This window comes from Protopterus annectens, chromosome 7.part0, assembly GCF_019279795.1.
Source record: "Protopterus annectens isolate FY-2018-M chromosome 7.part0, PAN1.0, whole genome shotgun sequence".
In the NCBI taxonomy this organism is placed as follows: Eukaryota; Metazoa; Chordata; order Ceratodontiformes; family Protopteridae; genus Protopterus; species Protopterus annectens.
In genome coordinates this window covers 1,269,448,355-1,269,475,711 of record NC_056739.1, presented here as the reverse complement: position 1 = coordinate 1,269,475,711, position 27,357 = coordinate 1,269,448,355, and the positions used below count along the sequence as shown (strand labels likewise).

Here is a 27,357-nt window from a genome sequence, read left to right as displayed (position 1 = left end):
TGCTACGGACCGTACCCGGTACCAACCCAGACTGGGTACTGTCATCAGAAGCAGGTGTTCATTGACTGGACACAGATCCCTGTCGGGCCTGGCCAGAGCCACGTGCAAGTGGTCTCCTGGGGCGGTCTGATGACAGCACAGACCCAGCATTGCTGGGGCTGCTGCTGGCACTACGGGGGCGGCCGCGGCCCTGTTGTCAACCGCGATGACTGCAAGCTGCTGCTGTTGCTGGCATATGGCCACGTCGATGCCTCAACCGCCCACCATCGCCCTGGCTCATGGACATGTAGTTGTGGAACCGGTCTAATATGTCCCCACAACGTCTGTCTATGACATCGGTGAAATCACGGATGGCAGCCGCAATGTCACGCATACTGTCCGTTATGGCTGTGCGACATGCTGTCAGCTCCCTCAGACCCTGTCTGGTGTACCGTTCCATACGTGACTGTGCCTGCATCACAGCCCAAAACATAGCTGAGGTTGTAAGACCTCTGTGGGCACGTCTGACAGGGGCAGTACACCCACGGATGCTCCCACGAGAACCCCTGGATATCTGTCTGTGTGGTACCATCTCTGGGCCATGCCCATGGCTGCTGTGTGGGGAGGCATGTGCCACAGATACCACATTACCCTGGTCAATGCCCACTGTATGCTGTCCATCACCTAGGGACATTGGTGACAAAGGGTGTATTGGCAGGATAACTGTGCACATTGATGGGGTCGACAGCTGTGTACTGTCAATCGGCTGACCAATGGCAGACCCTGGCATACCTTCCTGTGCCATTACACAGATGTCATCATTATCAGTACCCACGGCACCTGATTCAGGTTCCCTGCTACATGACACCAGAGCAGCACCAGAACCTGTGGGAGGGAAACAGGAAACACAGTTTACAATGTCTACACATTACCAGTGATGCACACATGCACACATGCACAGGTGCACACATGCACAGGTGCACACATGCACAGGTGCACACATGCACACATGCACAGGTGCACACATGCACACATGCACAGGTGCACACATGCACACATGCACAGGTGCATACATGCACACATACACACATGCACAGGTGCACACATGCACACAGTTTCACACAATTGTACAGTACTCAGTATGCGTGATATCAACACACAGACACAGACACACCTACATGCATACAAAGAGCACTTCTAAGTGAGCCAAATAGTACTATTACTATCAAGGCTATTACAGGAATTGTTAATACACACTCACCAGCATGGATAGGCTGCATTGCTATTATATCAGAGGGACCTGCAGACGTGAAGAAACTAATGTCAGTGGGCACAACTGTGCCATTGTTACTGAGTATGATACAGGTCAGTAGTACAACAGTCGCCTTTCACAGGTCAGCTGCTAATATTGAGGATATCACACTTGCACATTAAATACTATGGTGACAGCTACAAACCAAGGACACACCTCACACATGCATTAACTACCAGTGTACACAACAGTCAACTATACATATGGCATATTACCTGCATGTTCACTGTCTTGCTGCTGCGTGGCTCCAGCCACCATCATAATGCATGTCTGCTGCTGTTGTTGTTGCTGGCGGACTGGAGCCACTACACTAATGAGTAATCCCTCCAGTCTGGTGAGTGGGGGATGTGTAGCCACCCCACCACCTGTGGCGACCTGTTGCCTGTGGATATCCGACGCACGCTGATGGACATGTCTGATTAAATCACTCCAGTGATGTCGTACCTGCTCATATGTCCTATTATGCGTGCCTATGTCATTTACCCGACGGACAAGGTCTGGCCACAGTGCAGCCCTCTCCTGCTGATTCTGGCTGGTGCGGGAAAAGAGTATTGCATAATCCCGCACCAGGCTCTGGTGTATCTCCTCATCCTCAGCTGTGGAGTAAGTGGGATTCCGCTGGTGGGCCATGTACCTGAGAAAGAAAATAACCTGATATCAGCAATATATGTCAGCAGAATTTGGCACACATACTACACATGCTACTCGACTGTTATGATACAACATATCTCACATATATAGCATCTGTCTGTCTATTGGTGGATACACATGTAAATGGCCAGGTATCAGTGCTCAGCCAGCAACTGTGCAACAGTACCTGGCACACTCCATACGACATACTACCAAACCCCAGCAGTCAGAACACTGATTCAGGTCAAGAGCACCTCCTCACTCTGGGGGTTTGTATCTAGGTACTGTATGGCTTACATCATCAACTACTGTGAGCTGACCACACACTGATTGCCCTGGATATACATATCCCACCTCCACCACCAGCACAAACGACTATAGTGAATAACATTACAGATGCAAACTTTACACTTTGTGACAGTGACATGGTATCCTTTCAGCCCACTGGGCCAGTGGCAGATGCAACCCACAATGCTGACCCCTACACAATTGCTTTCTACAGACATCTCTGAGAATGCATGGATCATGCAATCCCATATATGACCAAGACACTCTCCACAAAGGGACAGCATCCTGTCTGGTGGACCCCAGCCAAAGACAGATTGTATTACAGAAGATGGAAGCTACTGCAAGACAGAGCATAATTCCATAAAGGGAGGGCATGTCTGAGCAGCACTAGTAAGGATCTATTTTCCATCATACAAACATCCATGGGCAACTTTGAGAGGGAAATCAAGAAGGACACTACAGATAACCAGAAGGCCTTCTTCAGTTATGTTAGCAACCTGGTCAGGATCCATCCTCTATGCCCATAGTTAGTACACAACAACAAATATTTCACTGACACCACAGATATTGACAACATTGTGGCAGACAGGTTCAGTGCAGGTGTCACCCTGCCCTCTCCCCCAAAATAAGACATAGTTATCCCAGCTGACTGTAACCTCCCTGTCATCACAGATGTCCAGGTGAGAGCCACCCTCAGGACAGCAGAATACACAACATGAATGGGACCTGATGGTATCCCAGTTGCATGCTACATAAACTCTGACAGGAGCTAAACACACATACAGAAGTGCTATGTAACACTAGCCTGACTACAGGATATGTACCTGTACACTGGCGCACAGCAGTGGTTCCACTCCACGAAGGAGGCACCTCAACATACCAATACAATACAACACAATACATTACATTACAATACAATACTATACAATATGCTATTGCCCCTGGGACTACAGCAGCGTACTGTTCTGCTACCCTGACCATTGTGACACATGTGGTGTGATGGTACCTGCTACTGTCACACAGTTACACAGGGTGACTCATATGGCATATTACCTATCTGACTAACATTCAGCAGGGGTATGTGTGACATGTACTCATGGGGAGTCTTGCTTCTTAACACTGTGTGGTTTATTGCAGGGTATGTCTTATCTGTGGGTAGGAACTTTTACCTCCGCATGTGCACTCTATTGCAGTGGCACGGACGACACACAGCAGTCATTTAGGTTGTGGATGGTGTGAGGTGTTACTATGGTTGTTGGACATCTGTCATGGGTGTGACTTACATATGTAAATCCGGGAGTGGTAACCTCTATGTGGGTAGTATATGTGTACTCTGTGGTGTTGTCATCACTGTGCATTGGTAATGTATTTAAGTGCATTGTCACAGTGTTGTACATGTCACTGTGTCCTTCTCCATATCTGTAGCTGTCATGTGAGGTCCATACCATGGCATCCATTATGTGGTGTGGAGGGGTACACCGACCTACATGTCCATAGCTGACACACCATGTTCGTTGACACATGCCATGTGCAGGTATTCCAGGGATAGTGTGCCACTGTGAATATCATTGGGGCCACTACTGTACACATTTATGACCCTGTTCACCCCTGACACATGCAGTGGTGGGCAGCCAATCACATATCTGGTGGTTACTGGTGTAGGTGATTTGAAATGTGGTATGGTACTCTGGTTTTGACACTGGTGTTCACTCCATGCCTTTGTCACCAGGCACCTGTTGCAATACATCTGTACACATGTGCCTCACTCAGAATTTATATACATCTCTCTCTCTCTCTCTATATATATATATATATATATATATATATATATATGTATATAGATATATCTATATGTATATATATATATATATATATATATATATATATATATATATATATATATATGTCTGTATACATATACACATATATATATTGATGTACATATATTGCTATAGATGTGGAGAGGGGGGGACACAGCGGGGGTGAGAGTGACAGAGGGGGTGGGACAGAGTGTGTTGAAGGTCGTCATATACAGTCATACCTGTAGATAGTCAGATCAGTCGGTCTATGTATATGTATCTACATATATCTATATCTATATGTGTGCATTACATATATATGTTTGTACAATATTCTATCTACATCTGTCTATGTATTCCTACATCTCTCTCTCTATGTATATATACATATATGCATATCATATATATATATATATATATATATATATATATATATATATACACATACATATGTTGACATACATACGTATCCATATGATAGACAGGTATATCAACATGTTTGTCTACCATACTGTATACACACACTAACATACTGCTAAACATACATAACTGTGAGACCTACTTTGTACATGGCACTACAACCTACAATCAACCAACATTGATATGTGCACATAGATGCTCTCACATACAAATGTATGTACAGCCTTCACTGATAGTTGCTGTATGTCCCCTGCCCTTTACACATCTTCATATACATATGGATACAGACCAATGACACATATGGAGGGTTCACAGTATGTAGACCTTTATAGTATTACTTTACATTACCTGTGTTTGTCACAGCTGCTTGTGTTGCCATCTGGTTCTCTGTCCTGCTGCTCCACTTCCCAGTTGTCAGCTTTCAGGTGGCTGTTGCTGAACAATTTGTTTGTGTCTGCTTAATTGCAATTTTCTCTGTCTCTGTCTCTGTCTCTCTCTCTCTCTCTCTGTCTGTCTGTCTGTCTCTCACATCCTTCTCAGGGTGCAATGAAAGTATTGCATGTGTGGACTGGGAGTACAGCATACTTTTGTAGGTATCTGCATATGCCCATGTGATGGCCTCTGCACCAATTGTTAGCCAGCATTTGCTAATTGCATGCAGCCAGTTGTGTACTGATTGCAGTTCTCACTGTGATTTCGGAACAGTGCTATAAAAAGGTATGTGAGATAGGCGTAGCCCTTTCAGATTTTAAGGGCAGGGACCATGCTGTTATGCTGTGGACAATGTTCTGTGAGTGTAAAGGTTGGTATCTCTCTCATATTTCCAGGTGTGTTGTAGATTAACATTCCTCCATTCATTTCTCCATTTTCCTGTACTAACTGTGTATGTACACTGACACCTACAACTACTACTACTGTTAATGTGTGTGCTTTCCTTTCACTTTTGCTTGCACTTTGTTGCTAAGGCTTCAATATTTGCCCTTTACAGTCACTACTTGTATGCCTGCTAGGTGTCCTGACTCTAGTGTGCTGCTGTAGCTTTCCTATTTTCCATGTACATTCACACCTTGGTATGCTTGCTATATCTGCTAGGGCGTTACAGCATGCAGTGTGTTCTGGCCATGGTGTGGGCCTTGACATCTATTAGGGTATTTGAGTATGCTGCTGAGCAGGCCCCAGAGACTTTCAGGTTCATCTGTTATCTGCCTCATGGAATGGTACATATCAGTGGGGTACACCCATTAAAATGTCTGGTATGCTGCAGTTGTGACTGTGGGTTAGCATGAGCATATGTATTACTACACTTTTTCTGCCATGCAAGTGGTGAATACTTTTAGGACTCCATAGTTACCATTGCATGTGTTACACCTTTCTGCCTACTGTTTGTATATTTCACATGGAGTCTGTGGGGCATCCCTGTAAGTCATTCACTGTTTCTATGTCTAGGCTCTTAACTATTCAAATATGGTGGTGTCAGACCCATCATGTGTACAGATATTTGCAGGTTGTCCACATTTCTGCCTCATATTTTGGTCAATATCTCATGCACACCTTTTTCTGGCAAATCACTCTGGGCTCAAGCCAGAATATGGTGACAAACATTCAAGTTTCAGACTTCATACTCTTCCAAACATCCCACAAAATGCAGACTCTGTTACTCTCTGAACTGTCTGCATTTTTTGTAACATTATTTGTAATGTGTCCCTGGTTTTGGGCCTTTGCTCCACATATTTTATTACTTGGTCCAGATGTGTTCCCGTAAGAGGTTGTGGGGTATGGGCAGTGATTATCCTGCTGTGAGTATGTGTGTGGCTTGCAAGGTGCTATAGTGACATTATTACCTACTAGCTACCAACTAGCATGGCTGTTTCTGTTCACACACTACTATTATGGAAATCCACTCATTTTGATAGTAATTCTAAATGGAATGCTTTGTGTACTACACATTTATATTCCCTTTACATTTATTCCTACTATTACATGATATATTTATTTCAGCACAATGTTCTTGTATAAGAGTCATGGCTTAGTGCTAAGTCATGCAGTCTACTGTTTCCAAGGTCCTGGGTTCGGGACTGCCAGTGGGATTTTATTTTGCTTCTGAACTGACTACAAGACCTGTCAATCAAAATGACTAAGGCACTTTTAAGCAGTTGTAACCGGGTTAGCACTGGTTTGCGCGGAGCTCACGCATGCGCACTGGCGTTTAGCTCCGCGCACACAAGCGCACACCTGCTTACAACCGCTTAAATGTGCTTACTCTTGCGCACACCCGCTCTATTTTCTTTGAAAGAAATTAAAATGGGGAGACAGGAAAGTGGTGAAAAAGGGGTCACAAAGAGGGTAAGACAGTAGGGAAACAAGCTTGGGATGTGCAGGAGGGATGTAGGTAAGGCCCATAGCTGCCCATTTCTTCATCAGCAACAGCTGTGCATATGTATGTAATTTGGTGTGACATTTGAAACCTTCCACCCCTGAGAGAGGTGTCAGGACAACAATAATACTTGTTGTACAGCCAATTGTAATTAATAGGTTCCATGTCCAGCAGACATGTGTGCGGAATGGGCAGCTATGTATGGGGCGTAATTTTTTTGTGGGTACAGAGTGCCCCTTTTTTTTTTCTTCAGGTGAGAGTGGTATGTCAGGTGAAGGAAGTCGATACAGCTGGAGAGGTAGGTTGGGTAGGTAAACAGACAAGACAAACAAGATGCATACAGGGGCGGTGTATGACACGTGTGGGGGGGGTTACACAATTGACGGGGACGGAGGTTTGGATATCCAGAGCCCATGAGCCCACAGATGGCAACAGTGGAACTGATATCCCCAACCATAGGCAGTTGCCACTGTTCCTTCACTGCCCAGGACGGGGCTGTGCTGGGGGCTGTGTAGGCAGGGCAACAGGCATGCCCGTTAGTTGCGCCACCTGTGCCTCGAGCTGGCGTAGGGGCTTGAGAACAGAGTCCCGAATCTCCCTACGCACCACAGTCCGGACGCTACGGAGGGTGAGTGGTGGTTCTCCTCTGGCCACACTTGCAGAGGGGGGGCGAGCCCCATCCCCTGCAGCGCTTCCACCCGCAGGTGGCACAGGGCCACTGGAGGAGGGTCCGGACTCGGCACTAGTGCCAGGTGCACTCGCCAGCTGAGGTGGGAGAGGTGGGTCCGCTGGAACCCGCCTTCCCTGTCGTCCTATGTTTTGCATTATGTCATGACAGTTTGGGTTAGTGACATATAATACCATTCACAATTAGTTGTAACAGCATGCATTAGTATTCCCATTAACCAAACACCCAGATATTCACACCATTGAACAGCGTGCATAACACATGCATAATTTGAACAGAAATACACAGTCCAACAACATGCAGGGTTAATTGATGGCAACAGGCCATCAGGTGTGGATGTATGAACAGGGCAGATGCATCAACGGACATGCAAATATATATGACCCAACAGGACAAACGTCCAGGGGTGTTAATTGTGATTGCACATACCATTTTCACGTGGAATGGGTTATATGTGGTTATAGGGTGGGGTAAAGAAAGTAATATTAACACCTTCCAATAACAATACATATGCTGTACATTTCTAATAGCTACAGTTCTAACTACAGTTTCCTATATGATAACCATTTCAACTTGGTTATAGGACTGTTACTGCAACATCAATATACATTTTATTCTTCTTCATACACATTCATATCTAGCTTTGTTCAGCTACATCATCCTGCTACATTTGCTTTATATAGCTGTAGACAAGCGTGGATGTTTGGTATATCAGACAATCATCATATCTGCATATTGCAGACTGAGAGCAACATATCCAGATTTTGGGATACACATTCCAGATGCAGCAACACTTTGAACAGATTTCGCTGTTTGGTTTTGAATCTCACATGCATTTCATTCTGTCTTGACTGCAGTATACTTTATTCAGGGGTTATTACTACTGTATTGCTGGATTCATGACACTTTCTCACACTCTCTCACTTGCTTTCATTTTACTATTCAGGATGGTACTTACTTCTAGGCTTTACTGACATGTTTTACCTGTAGTTATTACAATCCTTTCCAGCAGTCTCACTTCTGTCATGTTTCAATATTTCCACAGGGATATATTTCACACATGTGATTTCATCATCTTCTGCAGCTATACTTTTCAGCCTGCTGCAGGTTGTGTACTATTTTCTTACAGGTAGGGCATTTTTATTTCAGAATATATGTCAGACAGTTTCATTTTTCGGTTTAACTTACAGGCTGAAACACACTTTTGTAATCAAGCAATACTTGCAGACACTTTCACACTGTTACTTGCAGATTTTATTCCTTACTGACTACACTGCACTCTTTTGCTGACTGTCATACTTTTATATTTCTTTACAGTTACTGGTAGTGGATTACTGACCTGCCTGGTTGCAACCGCACCAGCCTATCGCCATAGGCTCTGCGGTTTGCAGAACGGACACCTGCAGCTGTAATATAAATGAAGTAATATTGGAATACACATCTCCATAATATCAGCTAGTTTAATTTCTTACATACATAATTAAATGTTACTTACTCAGTAGTGGGGCGCTGGGTGTTTGCCGGGCCTCCTGGATCCAAAGGTTCAGTTGGTCCTGCTTGCATCTCTTCAGGTCCGCATGGTGGTGATGGACCTGCTCACCAGTCCTTGGAATCCCTGTGGCACTAGTGAGATCATGAGCCAACCGGTCCCACGCCTCTGCCCTGTATGCTTCCCAGAGGACCTGGCCCTGCATGAGTTGGGCCTCATGATTATGGACTAGGAGCCAGACTATGTACCTGGACTCCTCAACACCCCACCTCTGTGCTCGAAAGCAACTACCCTCTCCTACTCCTGTCATTCTGCCTGCAGGTCAGTTCTACAATCGTTTATGTTGTGTATTCCCGCCTATGGGGCTTATATAGTCTGTTTTTCCCGCACATATCTGTGATTGGCCATTTTGGAATTGTATCAACTTCAGTAAACCTGCATTGTCATGCTCTAGTTTGTATTCATTCCTATATATTAGCTATTATTGCATTTAAAGGTACTGCTGTCATGGCTTAGTGGTTCTGTACCTTGACTATGGTGTATAGTATCCTGGGTTCGAACTTGGCCACTGCTTTTTATTTTTCATGACTGTCTAGACATGCTAATGGGTGTGTCTGTCTAAAGGCAGTTTTGATACGGCTTGCTCAACATTGCCCATCGGTTAGCTTGTTTGCGCAGTGCGCAGCTCAGCGCAAATGGGATACGCTGCTTTAAGCCTCATTTGGCTATCGGCACGCATATTACGCTAAGCTCAGTTAGGGGCACATAGATTTAGCATGTTAGACCACTGCTCAGCTACGGGCACTCATTTTGCACCAGTTAAACCACTGCTCATCTACGGGCAGATGCACTCACTCTATTAAACTGTAGCTCAGCTATGAGCACATCTGGCATTTTTTATTCTTTTGTTACCTCACATTTCTTCAATATAAATGGGCTATTTCATTACATTTTACATAAATTGTGGTTTTATGTGTACATATTTGTCAGGGACTTGTTTCCTGCTTATTTTGCAAAAAAAAAATTGGTGTTGTGGGGGCTCGAACCATGACTGCCTGCTCTTCAGCCAACATCTCTACCACTACGCTATTGCTTCCTGGCTTATTTTGCATATTTAGTTCTTATATGCTTTCCCACTGACTGCTAACTGTAGCTGCGCTACGGGCACGTCCGTGCAAACGAGCGCACTCACGGTTAAACATCTTTACAATTTAAAAAAAATATATAACATGTTCATTTATATATTTTATGTTCATAGTCTGTGGGGGCATGTGTTGTGCTGTGTTTATTCACATTTACGTGGACTCTGTTGTGGGTGTTTACTTTGGGCACTTTTAAACTTCTGGGGGCGTGTCTGCTTGCAGGGCTCGGCCTACGGACATGCCCCCTACTGTCTTACACGGACCGTGTTAGACTTAGGTGTGATTCAGCATGCTCTCATGAATATGCAAAGCATGCTGACATCACTCAGTTTAACTGCAGCCTCCGTGTAAGAGTTATAACTCTTACACGGAGGCTTTGTGAATCCTTGCCTATGTTTTGTCAAGATAGCACCTGAACTGTCTGTGGACATCCAGGGTATGGAGTATCCTTTCTCTGTCATTTTCAGGATCCGAAAAGAAGACATGGAAATGGATAGTTTGGCTCAAAAGCAAACATGGATACCACTTTAGGCATAAATGAAGGATTAATTCCTATGGAGCACCCTATCTTTGTGGAAAATGAAATAATGTTAAATCTCCATAAGCACTTGTAACTCAGATACTCATTTTGTATAGGTCAAACTAATCAGTAACACTATTTTCCATATTAAGAACATCGTCAGCCTGATGAGCTGGTTCAATGTAGCAAGAGTTAATTTTTCTAAGACAAAATTAAATTCCAAACGAGGAGCCACCTGTTTTCTAGGAGGCCTGGTATGCAGCATCCCTTTCAAAAATATTTTCACATAAGATTCCATTGAAAGAGGGGGAATCCATGAGCAGACATGCTGAAATGATAAAGAAATGAACCTTGATAGAGAAGTAAGACAGTTCAGAGGATAATAACTCATGCAAATAATGTAAATTAGCCCTGAAAGAGTGCTGGTTCCTGTCTTGGCACCAACTCGAAAATCGTTTTCATTAACTAATATATGATTTTCTAGTAGCAGGTTTTCTTGCCTCCTTTAATACCTGCTGTGCATTCTCAGAAAATAGGTGGCTTACAGGTATAAAGATTCTGTCATCTAGGTAGTTACTTGAAGTTGTTTGAGGTCAGGATGTATAAAATATCTCTTGCCCTGTGTAAGTAGGTCCAGTCTGTGAGGAAGTTTATGGTAAATGCCTCTGGCCACTTCCAAAAAAAGGGAGAAAGTACCACAGTATAAGTAAATTGACTATAACAATAGATGTTTGAATGATCACTGCTGCAGTAGTTTTAGCTCTGTCTGTTATATTCTGTGAAGGCTATAACAGCCAGCAATCTTCCAAAGCTTAAGGGCACCTTCTACATACTCAAACTATTAGGCAGCTCAAGCTGAGCTACCTAAAAACACAGGTTTTCGCACCAAGCCCTTCAGAGCTTTCCTGCCAAATGACACAGTGACAATGAGCACTGAGCTGACATAACTAGGAGAAAATATATATACATGGGTCTATGTCAGACGAATTAATTTTCAGAAACTCAAAATTCATATGGTTGAGACCATATGATCAAGTTTCCAAAAACTGGAACATCAAAAAAAAAAAAAAAAAATCTACCTTCATTTTACATTTAGGAAGGGGGGCAAGCCCCTCTGCACCACACCCCCCCTGCAAATTCTGTACACCAACTCTGAGATTGCACTACAGTGAGGAAAAGGGTAAATGTCCTGATCTGCACTGTACCATGATATCCATGCAAAAGCTTTGGGTTCTCGACCATATGAATCTCGAGTTTCTGAAAACTCGATCAACTGACAGGGACCCATATATATATAAATATATATATATATATATATATATATATATATATATATATATATATATATATATATATATACACACACACACACGCACACACACACACACACACACACACACACACACACACACACACACACACACACACACACACATGCTCCTCATGTTGGCATAATAAAAAAGGGGGAATGCAGGGAGGGAGAGATTGGCTTTTGCAGCAATAATCATCTAATGTTATGGTAGGTTTACTTGGACAACTTTACTATGTTCATCAAATGGGCAGATTACCCTAGGTTACTACATTTGAGAGGTAGAAGGGGAACGGTCCAGGAGCCCCTTGAGAATGGGCCTAGCAAAGCTTAACCTAGACCTATACAAGGAATCCAACTTGTAGTGCTTTGTAAAAGTATGCAGAGAGGACCAAGTTGCTGGTCCTAGAATACTTCTAGAATCAAACCCTTTACAAAAAGCCAATAGATTAAGCCAAAGCCCTGGAAGAGTGGGTCTTGGCCCTGTCAGGAATAGTTTAGTTGTGAGAATAACAAAAGATAATAACCTGAGACAACAATTTGGAAATAGTCTGTTTTGACACATTGTCCATTCTTCCTACCTTCACATGAAATTAACAACTGACCCGAAGATCCGAAAAATGTTGTTCTGTCAAGATAGTACCTGAGTTGCCTGTGTACATCCAAGGCATGGAGTATCCTTTCTTCATCATTTTTAGGTTCAGGAAAGAAAACAGGGAAATGGATAGTTTGGCTTAAAGTAAACTTGTATACTTTAGGTATAAAAGAAGGATTAGTTCTCTAGTCTAAAATCTTGAACCACTTCAGAAAATGAACAATCCATTTTTCTCTTACCAGAAACAACAGAACTGGAAAGTGTCAAGAGTCTGAACTAAACCCTAAGCTAAGCCCAATAATTCACTCCTGTCCAAAGTAAGTGAATAAGAAGATAAACATTTAAATTTTTGCTTCTTTTTGACAGGAATTGCCGAAGAAGCATACCCACTTTTGCCAAGAAAAAAACTCCCCTGGGATGGACACTGCAGTCTTGTTACACAGAAAGGTATTCCCAATTCCTTCTCCCAAGATGGGCAAGAATGGTTCCCCCATTCCCAAGAATACTCCAGCAGTCAAACAGGATTTTTCTAATCTCAGGGCCAAGGTAGATGTAGGGACTACACCAGAGGAAGCCAATGAAAAAGATGAATGGTCTGCGTAACTAGAAATGGTCTATGTATGAGGCACTTTTGCTGCCTGATCTTCATTTTCTTCTTTTTGTGACTGGAAGACGGAAAAAATAAGGAACCAGTAGGTTGTTACATGGTGAAGCTGAAAAAAGATACTTGATTCTCAGAGAAGCCTGGCAGCAGTAATCAATAAAACATCATCATCTTCTTTCTGCTGTTCCTGTTAGGGGTCGCCATAGCGGATCATCTGTTTCCATTTCTTCCTGTCCTCCGCATCTTGCTCTGTCACACCAACCACCTGCATGCCCTCTCTCATCACATCCATAAACCTTATCTTAAGCCTTTCTCTTTTCCTGTTACCTGGCAGCTTCATCCTTAGCATCTTTTTCCCAATATACTCAGCATCCCTCCTCAGCACATGTCCAAACCAACGTAATCCTGCCTCTCTGGCTTTGTCTCCAAACCTTCCAACATGGGCTGTCCCTCTCATATACTTATTCCTAATCCTGTCCACCCTCATCACACCCAGTGCAAATCTTAACATCTTTAACTCTGCCACATCCAGTTCTAACTCCTGCCTTTTTGTCAGTGCCACTGTCTCCAACCCATATAACATAGCTGGTCTCACTACCCTCTTGTAGACCTTTCTTTTCACTCTTACTGGTACACATCTGTCACAAATCACTCCTGACACTCTTCTCCATCCACTCCATCCTGCCTGTACTCACTTCTTTACCTCTCTTCCACACTCACCATTACTCTAAACTATTGATCCCAAGTATTTAAACTCATCCGCCTTTGCCACCTCTACTCCTTGCATCCTCACCATTCCTCTATCCTCCCTGTCATTCACACACATATATTCTATCTTAGCCCTGCTGACCTTCATTCCTCTTTTCTCTAGAGCATATCTCCATCTCTCCAGGGTCTCCTCCACCTGTTCCCTACTCTCACTACAGATCACAATGTCATCTGCAAACATCATAGTCCACGGGGACTCCTGTCTGATCTCGTCTGTCAACCTGTCCATCACCATTGCAAATAAGAAAGGGCTCAGAGCTGATCCTTGATGTCATCCCACCTCCACCTTAAACGCATCTGTCACTCCCATCGCAGACCTCACCGCTGTCACACTACCCTCGTACATATCCTGTACCACTCTTACATACTTCTCTGACACTCCCGACTTCCTCATACAATACCACAACTCCTCTCTAGGCACCTTGTCATATGCCTTCTCTAAGTCTACAAAAACACAATACAACTCCTTCTGACCTTCTCTATATTTCTCTATCAACACTTTCAGAGTAAACATCACATCTGTAGTGCTCTTTCCTGGCATGAAACCATACTGCTAATCACTAATCATCACGTCCCTTCTTAACCTAGCTTCCACTACTCTTTCCCATAACTTCATGCTGTGACTGATCAATTTAATCCCTCTGTAGTTACTACAGCTCTGCACATCACCCTTATTCTCAAAAATCAGTACCAAAACACCTTTTCTCCATTCCTCAGGCATCCTCTCACTTTCCAAAATTTCATTAAACAATTTGGTTAAAAACTCCACTGTCATTTCACCTAAAAACCTCCATGCTTCTACAGGTATGTCATCTGAACCAACAGCCTTTCCATTCTTCATCCTCTTCATAGCTATCCTTACTTCCTCCTTGCTAATTCATTGCACTTCATGATTCACTATCCCCACATCATCCAACCTTCTCTCCCTCTCATTCTCTTCATTCATCAACCCCTCAAAGTACTCTTTCCATCTGCTCAACACACTCTCCTCACTTGTGAGTATGTTTTCCTCATTATCCTTTATCACCTTTACCTGCTGCACATCTTTTCTAGCTCGGTCCCTCTGTCTAGCCAATCATTACAGGTTCTTTTCTCCCTCCTTAGTGTCCAACCTTTCATACAACTCTTCATATGCCTTATCCTTAGCCTTCGCCACCCCTCTCTTTGCCATGCACCGCATCTCCTTATATTCCTGTCTACTTTCTTCATCTCTCTGACAATCCCACTTCTTCTTTGCCAACCTCTTTCTCTGTATACTCTCCTGTACTTCCTCATTCCACCACCATGTCTCATTGTCTTCCTTCCTCTGTCCAGATGTCATACCAAGCACCTTTCTAGCCGTCTCCCTTACTAGCTCTGCTGTAGTTACCCAGCTAATTGGTAACCCTTCACTGCCACCCAGTGCCTGTCTTAACTCTTCCCTAAACTCTACCTCACAATTACCCTGTTTCAATTTCCACCATTTGATCCTTGGTGCTGATCTCACACTCCTCCTCCTCCTCTTCTTGATTACCAGCGTTATCTTACAAACCACCATCCTATGCTGCCTAACTACACTTTCCCCAGTCACCACTTTACAGTCTCCAATCTCCTTCAAACTGGCCCTCCTACATAAGATATAATCCACCTGTGTGCATCTTCCCCCACTCTTGTATGTCACCCTATGCTCCTCCCTCTTGTTAAAATACGTATTCACCACAGCCATGTCCATCCTTTTCATAAAATCCACTACCATCTGACCTTCTGCATTCCTTTGTTTAACACCATACCTACCCATCACTTCCTCATCCCCTCTGTTCCATTCACCAACATGCCCATTGAAATCTGCTCCAATCACCACTCTCTCACCCTTGGGTACAGTCATCACCACTTCATCCAACTCACTCCAAAATTTTTCTTTCTTGTCCATCGCACACCCAACTTGTGAAGCATATGCACTAACAACATTCATCATTACACCATCAGACAAGTAGAAAAAAGTCACTTTTCCCACACAAAAAAAGTGAAAACATTTTAAGCACTTACCCAGCCCATAATAGTAAAATAACACAACTTTCACAAAGGAAAACTAGTTTTAAATTAATTTTGACAACTTTTACCAGAAAAGTAAAAAGTAATCACATGACAATCAATTAAAACACTTTTTCCTAGCTTAAAACTAATAATTTCTCAGAAACAAATCTACTTTCTTTCATAAAATTAAAATGTTGAAGTTATTTTCCCCAAAGGGAATGTATTTCCCCAGCAATGGAAAGAGATAGCAGACCACTCTTCAGTGGCAGGAAATCTCTAAAGGGCTTGATGACAAAGCCACACTATTTCTTCAGCTCATCTTAAGCTGAATAATGATTTGGATGTGTAGAAGGTGCTCTTGAAGTTTTGGAAGCTGGCAATATGTTTTATCCTGTGCAGGAAGCAAACCAAGGCTACTGAAGCAGTGATCATAAAACGAATTCATTTGGAATACCTGTACTGGTCTGTGGAAACAGATGAACAGGAAGTAGAAACAAAAGGAAAAAAGATGTAATTCTATTTAAGTTTAAACACACTATCAACTCAAGATCAGGGGAGCTCCAGAACAAAGTGAACCATTAAGTGGTCAGACCAACAGATATGGTCCAGCATCAAGCCCAATTTCTCCACGCCAGTTGGATAATCAAGTCCAGAGTATGGCCAAATAGTGAGTTATACAGGTAATAACCTGAACAAACCAAAATCCTTTCATAATGCAGAGGAATTTTGTAGTGAGAGCCACTGATTTTTCAACAGCCCAAATATTAATGTTCCCAAGAAATGAAAGGTTCTAGTAACATAGCACAGAGATAAAGAAACTGATAATCTCATGCAGGAGAATCTTCAACCTAAACCAATCAATGAAAGACAAGGATAAAAGTACAGTTTGTTTTTGTAACAATTTTATACTCAGATTAGTTGACAATCCTATAGGCAACCTGAATTACTCATCTAAAAATGACAGCAACCCTGTCCCTGGTTTTCTACCATCTGTGAAATTGAATAATGAAGACAACAATGGTACAATGCTGCCTATAAAGGTGGGTATAAAAACATACGCAGTCAGGTTTTTGTTACAAATGCAAAGTTACCATCATAGAATTAGTCTGGTATAATTCCAGGCTTAGAAGATATGGACCATACATTTGTATATGGACCCCTATATGAAACCAGAGACCAGGTTCCCCTGCCATCTTGCCTATAAAATATTCATCAGGAACCTTGGGTGGGGGACAAAGAGTAGATAGAAAGAGTTCAACTTCCCATCTTACTCTGGGGCAGTGATTTGTTAACCTAACCTCCACTGGGACACTACACTGAAGACTGGATACAACAAATGGCTCATTTTTCTGCATTTGCCCTGATGCATTCAGAAAATGGAAACATCAAGTCTCTGCTATAAAAACAATACTCTGGTGAGATTTGAAAAGTATATATAGCCAGGTGTTAAGATCAGTAATGTACAAACAAATCATACACAATAAAATGCCATATTTCACTATATTAATAAAATCAAATTCAGTCCAAGATGATAAAAAGCAGAGACCAAAACAGTAAAAATGGCAAATTATAAATAAAAGGATACCTAGAAGGTAACTAAACGTTAGAGAGTTAACCAGTAACAAGCAATATATACAACTTACAATCACTGCAAAAAGCACTTAACATAAATCCTGTGGCTGTGAAATTCGACAAAAACAATCTGAAAGAGTTAAAAATAACTATCCTTTAGTGTACATTGTACTGAAATGTATGCATCCCAATTTCAAAAAATTAAGACTTGTCCCAGTGAATGTTCCACAGAGAATGATGAAATAAGTGCATGGCTATTAAAGAAAACGCTGGAAACTAACAGTGGAGTGATGGTGTGATATACTAAATTTGCCAGCTTTGAGTGAATTTATAAAGATTATATACATGATAAAATTACCATAAAGCCAATGGCTAAACATTAAGTGGCAGAGTTTGAACCAAGTTTACTCCATGACATTTTTAATATTACATCAGCCAGAGAGATTATAAGACAATAAAACATCCAAAACACTGGAAAAATAAACTTGATGGGAACAGCATAAAATATCAGAATGGATAGTGGAAAATTAATGCACAATCTTTTCAGTCACTTGTATTGTGATAACAATTACCAGAGCTTAGCGATAACAGAATGTAAGAAATATAAGAGCCAGTAACCAAAATTAGCAGACATCAGTGAGAAGAACAGATGTCGCAAAGTTTAAAAGCTTAAGACAGATAAAAATAACATGTTCCAAGAGATCATGAAGAAAAACAATATAAGGAGCAAACAGAACATTTATTAAGGTTTTGTTGACTCATCTAGTCCCACAAGGTCTATGTCTCATTTTTGGAAAGACAGGTACAAAGATGTAAAAGACTTAAAACTTGACCAGTAAGGTAACACTTGCAGGTACACTAGAAAATAAAAAGCATCAACTAGTACAGACACAGATCCCCCTCTTGTTAAAAAAATAGGTACGCCAGAGTTTTAAAAGCATCAACTAGTATAGCTGCAGATCTTTCTCCTGTTAAAAAGATAAAGTCAAATGTAATACACCATTGATATTACTCACGGCACTCCATAAATAAAGGGTGAAACAGTAGCTAATCCAGGAGATATCCAAATAAATAAGCCAGGGAGGAACCATTCATGCAGCATCAAGTTTAAGCTAGCACAACATCAGCTGTTTTAAAGGTTATCCACTGACAATGAAATAAAGATTTTTTTTACTATTCCTCAAGATAAACAACACCGACAGTCCCAAACACAGATTTTTTTTCATGGGCAGGTAGAGTTTTTGTGAGTAATTGTCATCATGACAATTCGTGCTACAGTAGGGGATTATGGTTACGTGCAGATATGTAATCCTGAGACACACCTTGAGGTGAAAAAAATTAGGGTTTCATTAACAAAAATAACCAAACGAAACTAGTGCTACCACCAGGACACCAACCAGGGCACAATATTTTGCCAAGTCCTGTGTCCTAATGTGTGCCAGTACAGTACTGCCAATGACTAGTAACACTTATTGAAAACATTTTTAAGACAAAGTCATTTAACAACACAAACATAAGTAAATATTTACTTAATACATCTGAAGTAGTAGGCAAACAAAAACTGGGAAAGGTGTACATACAGTACATTTTCTTTTAGGGCCAGGCTGCCCTCTAATGACCATGGTATGCGAACACAACCATTCACCCAAAGGGACATCTGACTCTTGAAAATGTCTGTCTGAAATCTGATGTCCATCACTGGCATTATTCCAAAACATGTATGGGTTTTATACAGGAATGAACCTTATGATATATATTTGTATTTATGAGACTTATAGAAGAAAATTAATAATAACTGCCACACAGAAATCAGGTCTGACTGTTGCTGGCAATATTGTAAGTGTAGATCAATATGAAATAATAATTGGAAAGGCAACAAAGGAAGCTAGATGTTGTCAATGCTTGCAAGAGAAAATATAATTAATATGAGATATCGACATGAGCAATACTCCCAGAAGACTGCTAGTAAGTAAAATTTTATGTAGTTATAGTGCCTTCTGCAAAAAATAATCCTTGCTTAAAACAAGAATTACTTCTCAAGTATGTAGTGAGGTGATGCTGTAGCATCTTAAAGTAAGTGCTTTCCCTTTGCTGCATTTCTCTGATTCGTGATTGCATCATTTCATCTAATACACAAAACAATGGAAGTACAGCTTTAATCCTGCAGACAGTAAATGAAACAAATGATATACATGATGAATGCTTCTCCAAGAAACAGAATTCCACAACAATAATCTCAATATAGCTACCAAAACTAGTTACCCTACAGAAGAAAACACTTCTGTTAAACATATTTTATAAATTGCAGTGCAATACTTATTGGTCTGGGGCTACCTGACAAGAGTAGTTCCGAATGATATGACATCAACTGCTGCAGCAAGTATTTTATTCCTTACCAAGAATATATATATATATAAAATCTTTTTTCTTTTAAATGACTGAACTTTTGAATAACGTCCCTGGCACCAGGAATAAAATGGTTTGTTTTGCTCATTTACAAACAATTTTCTGTATTTCCCCTTGTAAAAATCACATGGAGGCACTATCACTCCTATATAACAGACTTCTTTGTATTCCTGATCAGTGCGGAAACTAGTGTGTCAATGAGTTATACAGTTTTCTTTTCATTTCAGTTAATGTAAATTAATTCTTGAATGAACATACTAGGTGAAAACACATATAGGAAAAATAGAGAGTGGCTGACAATACCATTTTTTCAAAGAATAAACCGAGATTAAACAGTGTAAAGTATAGTACAGCTTTCAACATTATTAATACTGCAAAATAAAGAGGAAATCAGAAAGTCACAGCTTGTCTGCAGTCAGTATTGTGGCAATACAACTGGTGAGACTCAACAGACAGATTAGCATTAGATATGAAAAGGCACAAGACTACAGGTCATTTGAGGGCCTGACACTGAATCACACTGATGTCCTAGGTATGGGAAATTTATAAAAAGCTTACCCAACTGCTAAGGGAATTTATGATGTCTGTTCAGTACAACCAAGTTTCTAATAAGGAATACTAATATGACATTATGCTTTCATACTCTGAGCCTGCCTACTGGGCATAACCACAGATATAAAAAAGGTACGCACTCAGGAAAAGCACACAATTACTACATAATCTGATGGATCATGTAGTGTTCTGTATAAAATCTAGCTGCAGAATATTACAGCTCAGGGGTGAGTATGAAAAATGAAAAGAAAAATAATATAACAATGCCTAAACATTTGCCTGAATGTAGACTTGCAGTTAAAGTGATATTTTACAAGGTAGATGACTGTTATGCTGTAACATGTAAAAGTAACTTGAAGGGATTCTATACCTTGGCTAAGAAATACTGTAAGGAATCGTTCCCAAGTTGGGTACTGTTTCCTATTGACTGGCTGTGCATGCTGTGTTAAAACGTTTGGCAGCTCCTGGGAGATCTTCACCAAAGCTGGCTCCTGCAGAAACAAATTAAACAGAACCACCAGTGATTTTAGAATGGAAATGAAAACTATATGCAGAGTGATTAAAAACTAGGCCTCCAGCAATAAAACTGTAGTCATTGTTTAACCAGAGACTTCAATTAAACTTTGAAAGCAATAGTTTTAGTGTGTGCAGTATTCACTAAAGCACAACTCATACCTCTGATCTATCCTGAAGTTAAATTATGATTCTTTGATCTGTTTTAAATTCAGTATAAATGCCATTAAAAAGTCATGATTTGAAAATAAAATATTGTAGAAATGTACCACAGCTAACTGCCAATATATTTGGAGTTGCTCTACATATTACACCATCAATGACACTAAAACCTTGTCATTCCATTAAAAGTAAAACGATAGAAAAAAGAAGCAAGTGAATATGTTTTCTTCAGCAGCTGTGATGTCAGACTCAGCACGTTTATAGGTAATAAACACAAAGAGTTTAAAATCTTAAAATAAAAAACAGAGTCCAGTATTTTCAGAGGTGGCAACTCACATACACATTCATCCATGCAGAGGAGCTTCATCCTCTCTATCCCAAATTTAATATAATTTCCAATGCTGCTGAACCTTAGGGAAATTGAAATTTCTCTCTACCGTGACCTAGTTCTCAAAGAGTGCTTTTCTCACTGGACAGTGGTCATAAAAGTGTCTCTCACACAAGGAAAGGTATACTGCTAGTGATTTAATGAGAGAAATGAAAAGTTTTTGTGAAGTGAAAAGATAAAGAATTATAATTGCAAGCACGATTTTGATAGAAGGGAGTTAACTGTGGAATTTTTACTTCAGCAGGTGGACCTATGGTTCAGACCAGCAGGTGGACCTATGGTTCAGACTTCAAATAAACATAAATAAGGTCATGACGCATAGTGGTTATATAGTTTCCTCTGTTCTAGAATATATTTTAAACCAGCCAGCATACTTCTTTTCCAGTGTGTTACAAAGATGTAATATTTTGCATTGTCCTGCTGTTACTTATGGTACTTCATTATAAATTGAATGTTGATAATACTTTTTTAAGGCTGTAGTAGATAGCAGACAAATTATGTTTTTGCTAAAGAAATAGTTTAATTACATTTTATTTAAATTCAGTGCTTTTACACAATATGGTTCACTGTTGAGGAAAGCTTTACTCTATGAAGTACTTTAAGGAAGATACTCATTGCCTAAGTGTACCTTACAAAGAAACGAAAGAAAACGCAGACAATGAAAACTGAAGGACACAAATGTACAAGACATATTACAAACATTTGCTAAAGCAAAGTGACATTACAGTGAAACAAAATCATAGTTTTTAAGAAATGAATGAAACTGGCACATTCACTCTTCAAACCAGTTCCCTTGCTTTTTCTGGCAAAATGCTGGCCTTCAGTAAAAAATAAAAGAAAAATACTTCTGAAATGAAGAAAAAGTGAATTGTTGGTTCAGTGCATTAGTTTCCTTCCTCATATGTTTTTCATACCTAAACAGTTATATTACTATCAAGGAACTAAACTGAATAAATATTTGTTAGGGGAAATTCCAGTTGAAGGCAGCACAGTGGCCTCTGCTGCAAGTATTAACATATATTAGCCAATCTTCTCTTTAAAGTGAAATGAAAGATGATGCAACATTGCGACTGAAAAACACTTACCTGGCCTCTTAAAAATATTATGGTAGATGACCATGAGTCTTTTCTGAGGACTTAAAGTAAACTGAGATATAAATTAATTAATTGATGACCCCACCTGGGAACTATATTCAAGATGAAGAGCTGAAGAAGGCACATATTAACTGTGAAAGCAAAAACTAAAGAAAGAAGGGCATCATTAGGCTGCTTTAAAAACTAGGTTTTGTGGTAGTTAGTGGTATTGATTACATTACAAAAGCAGATCTCCTGGACTTAAAAAGTCCTGTAGTTTTAAAACTAAAATCTTAAACTCCACATTATTATATGAACTATAGACACTAGTAAGGTATGTTGCTGTTTTACTGTATAAGGAAGTACAAAGCATACCACCTGAATGCAAAATTCTTGGAAAACATATATATATATATATATATATATATATATATATATATATATATATATATATATATATATATATCTCGCTCAAAACACCAAAATCTCATTGTCTACAAAGCTGATACCAAAGGATCAACCTTGCAAATGCTAACATGCTACGATCGATCCACAAACCCAATGCATGCAAACTTTTACAAAAGAAAAATAGATTAATTTTTTTTTTTTTTTTTTTGGAGGAAGCCCCCTGTGCCCCCTCACCACCTGCTAATTATAAATATTAACTCTGAGATCACACAATCTCAGGGAAAGCGCATATTCCCTGCCTTGAGAATTGTGCGATCTCACACACCTGTCGTCATCTGTTTAGTCAGTCAAATTTTGGTGGCTAAACAGATGTCAACCATCTTCAGTACACTATATATATATATATATATATATATATATATATATATATATATATGGGTCTAAGACTATTCACTGAAAGCACATTTCACTGAAAGTGAAATGACTGCGCACAAATCACTGAAAGCTCAATTCACTAAAAACACAGTTCACTGAAACACATTTCACTGAAAGTTATATATGGCCTTTTCCCCACTGTTGTGCAACCCTGGAGTTAGTATATATAGATAAGAGGGGGTGTGGGGTCACCAACCCCCCACAGCAGGGGGTGTGGGGGCCATAGCCCCCCACATATTTTGGATATATATTAAGTTCAGAAAAGAATAATTTATTGGAATTGCAAGTATCCACGTATATAGTTCAAAATTTTTAAAATAGGTGGGGGGCTATGCCCCCCCTTGCTATATATACTAACTCCAGGGTCACACAACAGTGGGGAGAAGGCCATATATAACTTTCAGTGAAATGTGTTTCAGTGAATTGTGTTTTCAGTGAACGGAGCTTTCAGTGAATTGTGCACAGTCAAATGTGTTTCAGTGAAATGTGCTTTCAGTGAATAGTCCTAGACCCATATACCATTTCTAATGTGGGGGTTTTGCCCCCCACACCCCCTTACTTAAATATACCAATTCCGAGATCGCACCACAGTGGAGGAAATAGCGAAGATGCGGAAATGGCCCACCGACTTCTTTCTCTGGGAAAGAAGTCGATGTTCCACGGCTTCGATATTTTCAGCTTTCAATCTTCCAAATTCGACCTTATGGCGGTCAATGTTTCGGACGTTCGATGTTCCGATATAGACCCAATAAATAGATATATGTGTATATTGCATTGTAGGAAATAGAATATTAAAAACCCATATGATCAGAACCAAACCAATAAACCAATAAAGAATGCATACAACACAGATAAGCTAGTTTAACTGACTGCAGGAGTATTAGAAAACTAGTTGAAACCAAGCAACACTAGATTATATAGTATCAAAATGGGTGAAATAAAATGACCATGGTCCAAAATGTAAATAAAAGAGATATTAAAAGAAAACAATACAATATTTTACCGATCAAGAATGGAGGCATTTCCCTTGCTGTAATGTTAAAATAAATTAAGCAAGCTGAGTCAAAAACCGAATAAAGAATCTCTGAGCTGGAAAAGAACATAGAAACATCACTAGACAGTGCACTATTAAACAGATTTACACTAATTCAAGGAAGAAAGCAAGAAAAACTTACTCGGTCAATGATTCTTATGTAAAGGAGAGAGTGGTTATGTTACAAAGATGTCAGTAATAAATGGTGAAAACTTAAACATTTAGTAGACAATGTGTGAAAGTCTATGAATGCTATAGTCTTTAGACCCCAAAATTCAAAGGCTCTGATACAGCATGCATTTATCACCACTTTATCAATCTGCTGGATGTACATGGAATTATTACCCCAACCTTGACAAAGTCCTAGTCCTAACATGTACACAGCAAGTTTTTATAAGACATTTCATGATACCCTTCCCCTAATTTGTCAGAACTTTACATATCACATGATGAGGTTAAACAGCTCAAGGTTTGATGCACACACATCATACTTGGCTTAAAACTATAAAGAAAAAAAGAAGTTATGTACTCACTATAATGTTCCATCTGTGATGTACATTTTCATTCTTCCTCTACTGATGAGTTTGGATCCGATCCCTTGGATCCAACTCAGCCATTGCTAAAGCTTGTGGCAACATAAAACTCTTGACTTCTCCCCTACCCATAATGCACCAACCCTAAGTATCTCAGATCTTGTTTTCTGACTGTGCCAAAAAGATATATTTCTTGTGTATACATAAAGGAATTGTAAGAAATTTACACATGCAGACAAATACAGGAGAGCCTATAACTGGATCTCAATATAAAGGAAGTAACATCCCCTTACAACTCATTCTGGGGACTCTGACCCAGTTACCTAAAATCCCAGGTGGACTCAAGGAAGAATATTCCTGAGCATAGTTGAACCAAATGATGCTCTACCTCTGGAGACCAGATCCAACTTGTAATGAGTAACAAAGCTATGGGGAGTAGCCCAAATCACTGCTGCACATATGTCATCCATGGACGATCTAGACTGGAAAACTGAAAAAGTTGCTACAGATCTAGTTGAATGAGCCAGTAACGGTTTTGGTAAGGTAATACCCAATTTATTATAAATGAATGAAATACAGTTGGTTAGCCATCTGGCTAAAGTTACTTTGGCAACTGGCTTTCACAGTTTTCTTTCTGCAAATGAAACAAACAATGGTCAGTTTTTCTGATGTCTTTTGTTCTGTGTAAGTAAAAACATAATTGTCTGTGAACATCCAATAACTGTAACATGTATTCACCTTTGTTAGCAAAATTAGGAAAGAATATTGTCAAATAAATGGACTGATTGATATTAGATTCTGACACCACCTTAGGAAGAAAGGATGCATTGGTTTGCAGTGTAACTCTATCCTTGTGAAAAATCAAACATGGAGGTTTTGAATACAAGGCTTAAATCTCTGAAACTCATCTGGAAGAAGTAATGGCTACTAAATATTGTTTTCCAAGAAAGATATTTAAAGTCATACTTAGCTGCTGGTTCAAAGAGGGAATGAGTAAGTGCCTGCTGTACCAAATTAGGGCCCATGGAGGAGTAGAGTCTATCTTTAAAGGGAGGTCTTAAAAGAAGCATGCCTCACAAAAATGCTTTGCAGAGCTTATGAGAGGCAACACAGGAACCATCAAATCCAATGTGAAAATTCAATATTGCTGCTAGCTGATGAACTAGCTCCTTCTTTATAAAGTAGGGCCAAAAATTCAAGGATGTTATGTATCAGAGCTGAAAAGGGATAAACATTATTTTGACGTGCCCAGAAAACAAACCGTTTCCATTTACTAGAATAAAGATTACATGTAGAAGGTTTATGGGAAGATAAAAGTATATGTCAGACTGGGGAAGACAACACAGGTTATCTGGCTATTAATGGAATTGATGAAGCCAGGCCATCAGCCTGAGGTTTGATATGTCTGAATGGGTCATGCCTGTTGGGTCAGATAGGAGGTGTGGAATTGGATACAGAATCCAAGGTTGGTGAAGTAAGTGAGGCCAAAGGAAGGGGTACCAAATATGTCAAGGCCAATAAGGTGCAATGAAGATGGCTTTGCTCTTCAACATGGCAGCTTTCTGTAGGAATTTTAGAATTAGCGAGATTGGTGGATAGGCATATAGTAGACCAGGGGGCCAATCGTGAAGTAGAGCATCCCTCAGTGATTCCCCCTGTGGGGCGATGATGGCAAAGTAGCTGCTGCATTTGTTGTTTAGGGGAGAAGAAAAAATATTGCAGAAAAGCTGGACCCACTGACGAAAAATCATTTCCATCATGTTCTTGTTGAGAGACCACTAGTGAGGTAGAAGAATGCACCTGCTCAACTTGTCTGCTATCACAATGGACTTCCCTGGAATGTGCATTGCTATGAGAAAGCGACTGGATGAGATTGCTCATTGCCACACTCTGAGCGCTTCTCAGCACAAGGGGTAAGATCTGGTTCCTCCTTGTTTGTTGATATATCAAATTACTGACATATTGTCCATTTGAATTGCAATTGTCCACACAAGGAGACCATTCTGAAGGACATAGAATGACAGAAGCACTGCTCTCATCTCTAGGACATTGATATGTAAACTGGCCTCTTTAGGAGACCAAGTACCTTGGACTGTTTCCCCAGAAAGTGCCCCCCCCCAATCCCAACTAGGAAGCATCTGAGGTCACTATGGCCTTAAGCACTGGGGGGGGGGGGGGGGCTGAATGGATGGCCTTTTAGAACCTAATCTGATTGAATCCACCACCTGAGATCTCTTCTTGCATATGTGAGTGATTTGAATCAGAATTTACATGGGTTGGTAAAGTATTGACCACTGTGTTGCTAGCATCCACTGTAGAATCCTCATGTAAAATTTGGGTAAAGGCACTAGT

At 40.5% G+C, this 27,357-nt stretch overlaps 1 protein-coding gene across 3 annotated transcripts in view; it reads right to left on the bottom strand.

The window, feature by feature from the left end:
• The window catches only part of IQCH (IQ motif containing H), a 4,045,691-nt gene that overhangs the window by 1,063,148 nt on the left and 2,955,186 nt on the right, over positions 1-27,357 (bottom strand). For all 3 annotated transcript variants that reach the window (XM_044077880.1, XM_044077881.1, XM_044077882.1), the window contains one exon: positions 20,831-20,951. In XM_044077880.1, coding sequence (XP_043933815.1) covers positions 20,831-20,951 — 121 coding nt within the window. The remainder of the gene's footprint in view (positions 1-20,830; positions 20,952-27,357) is intronic.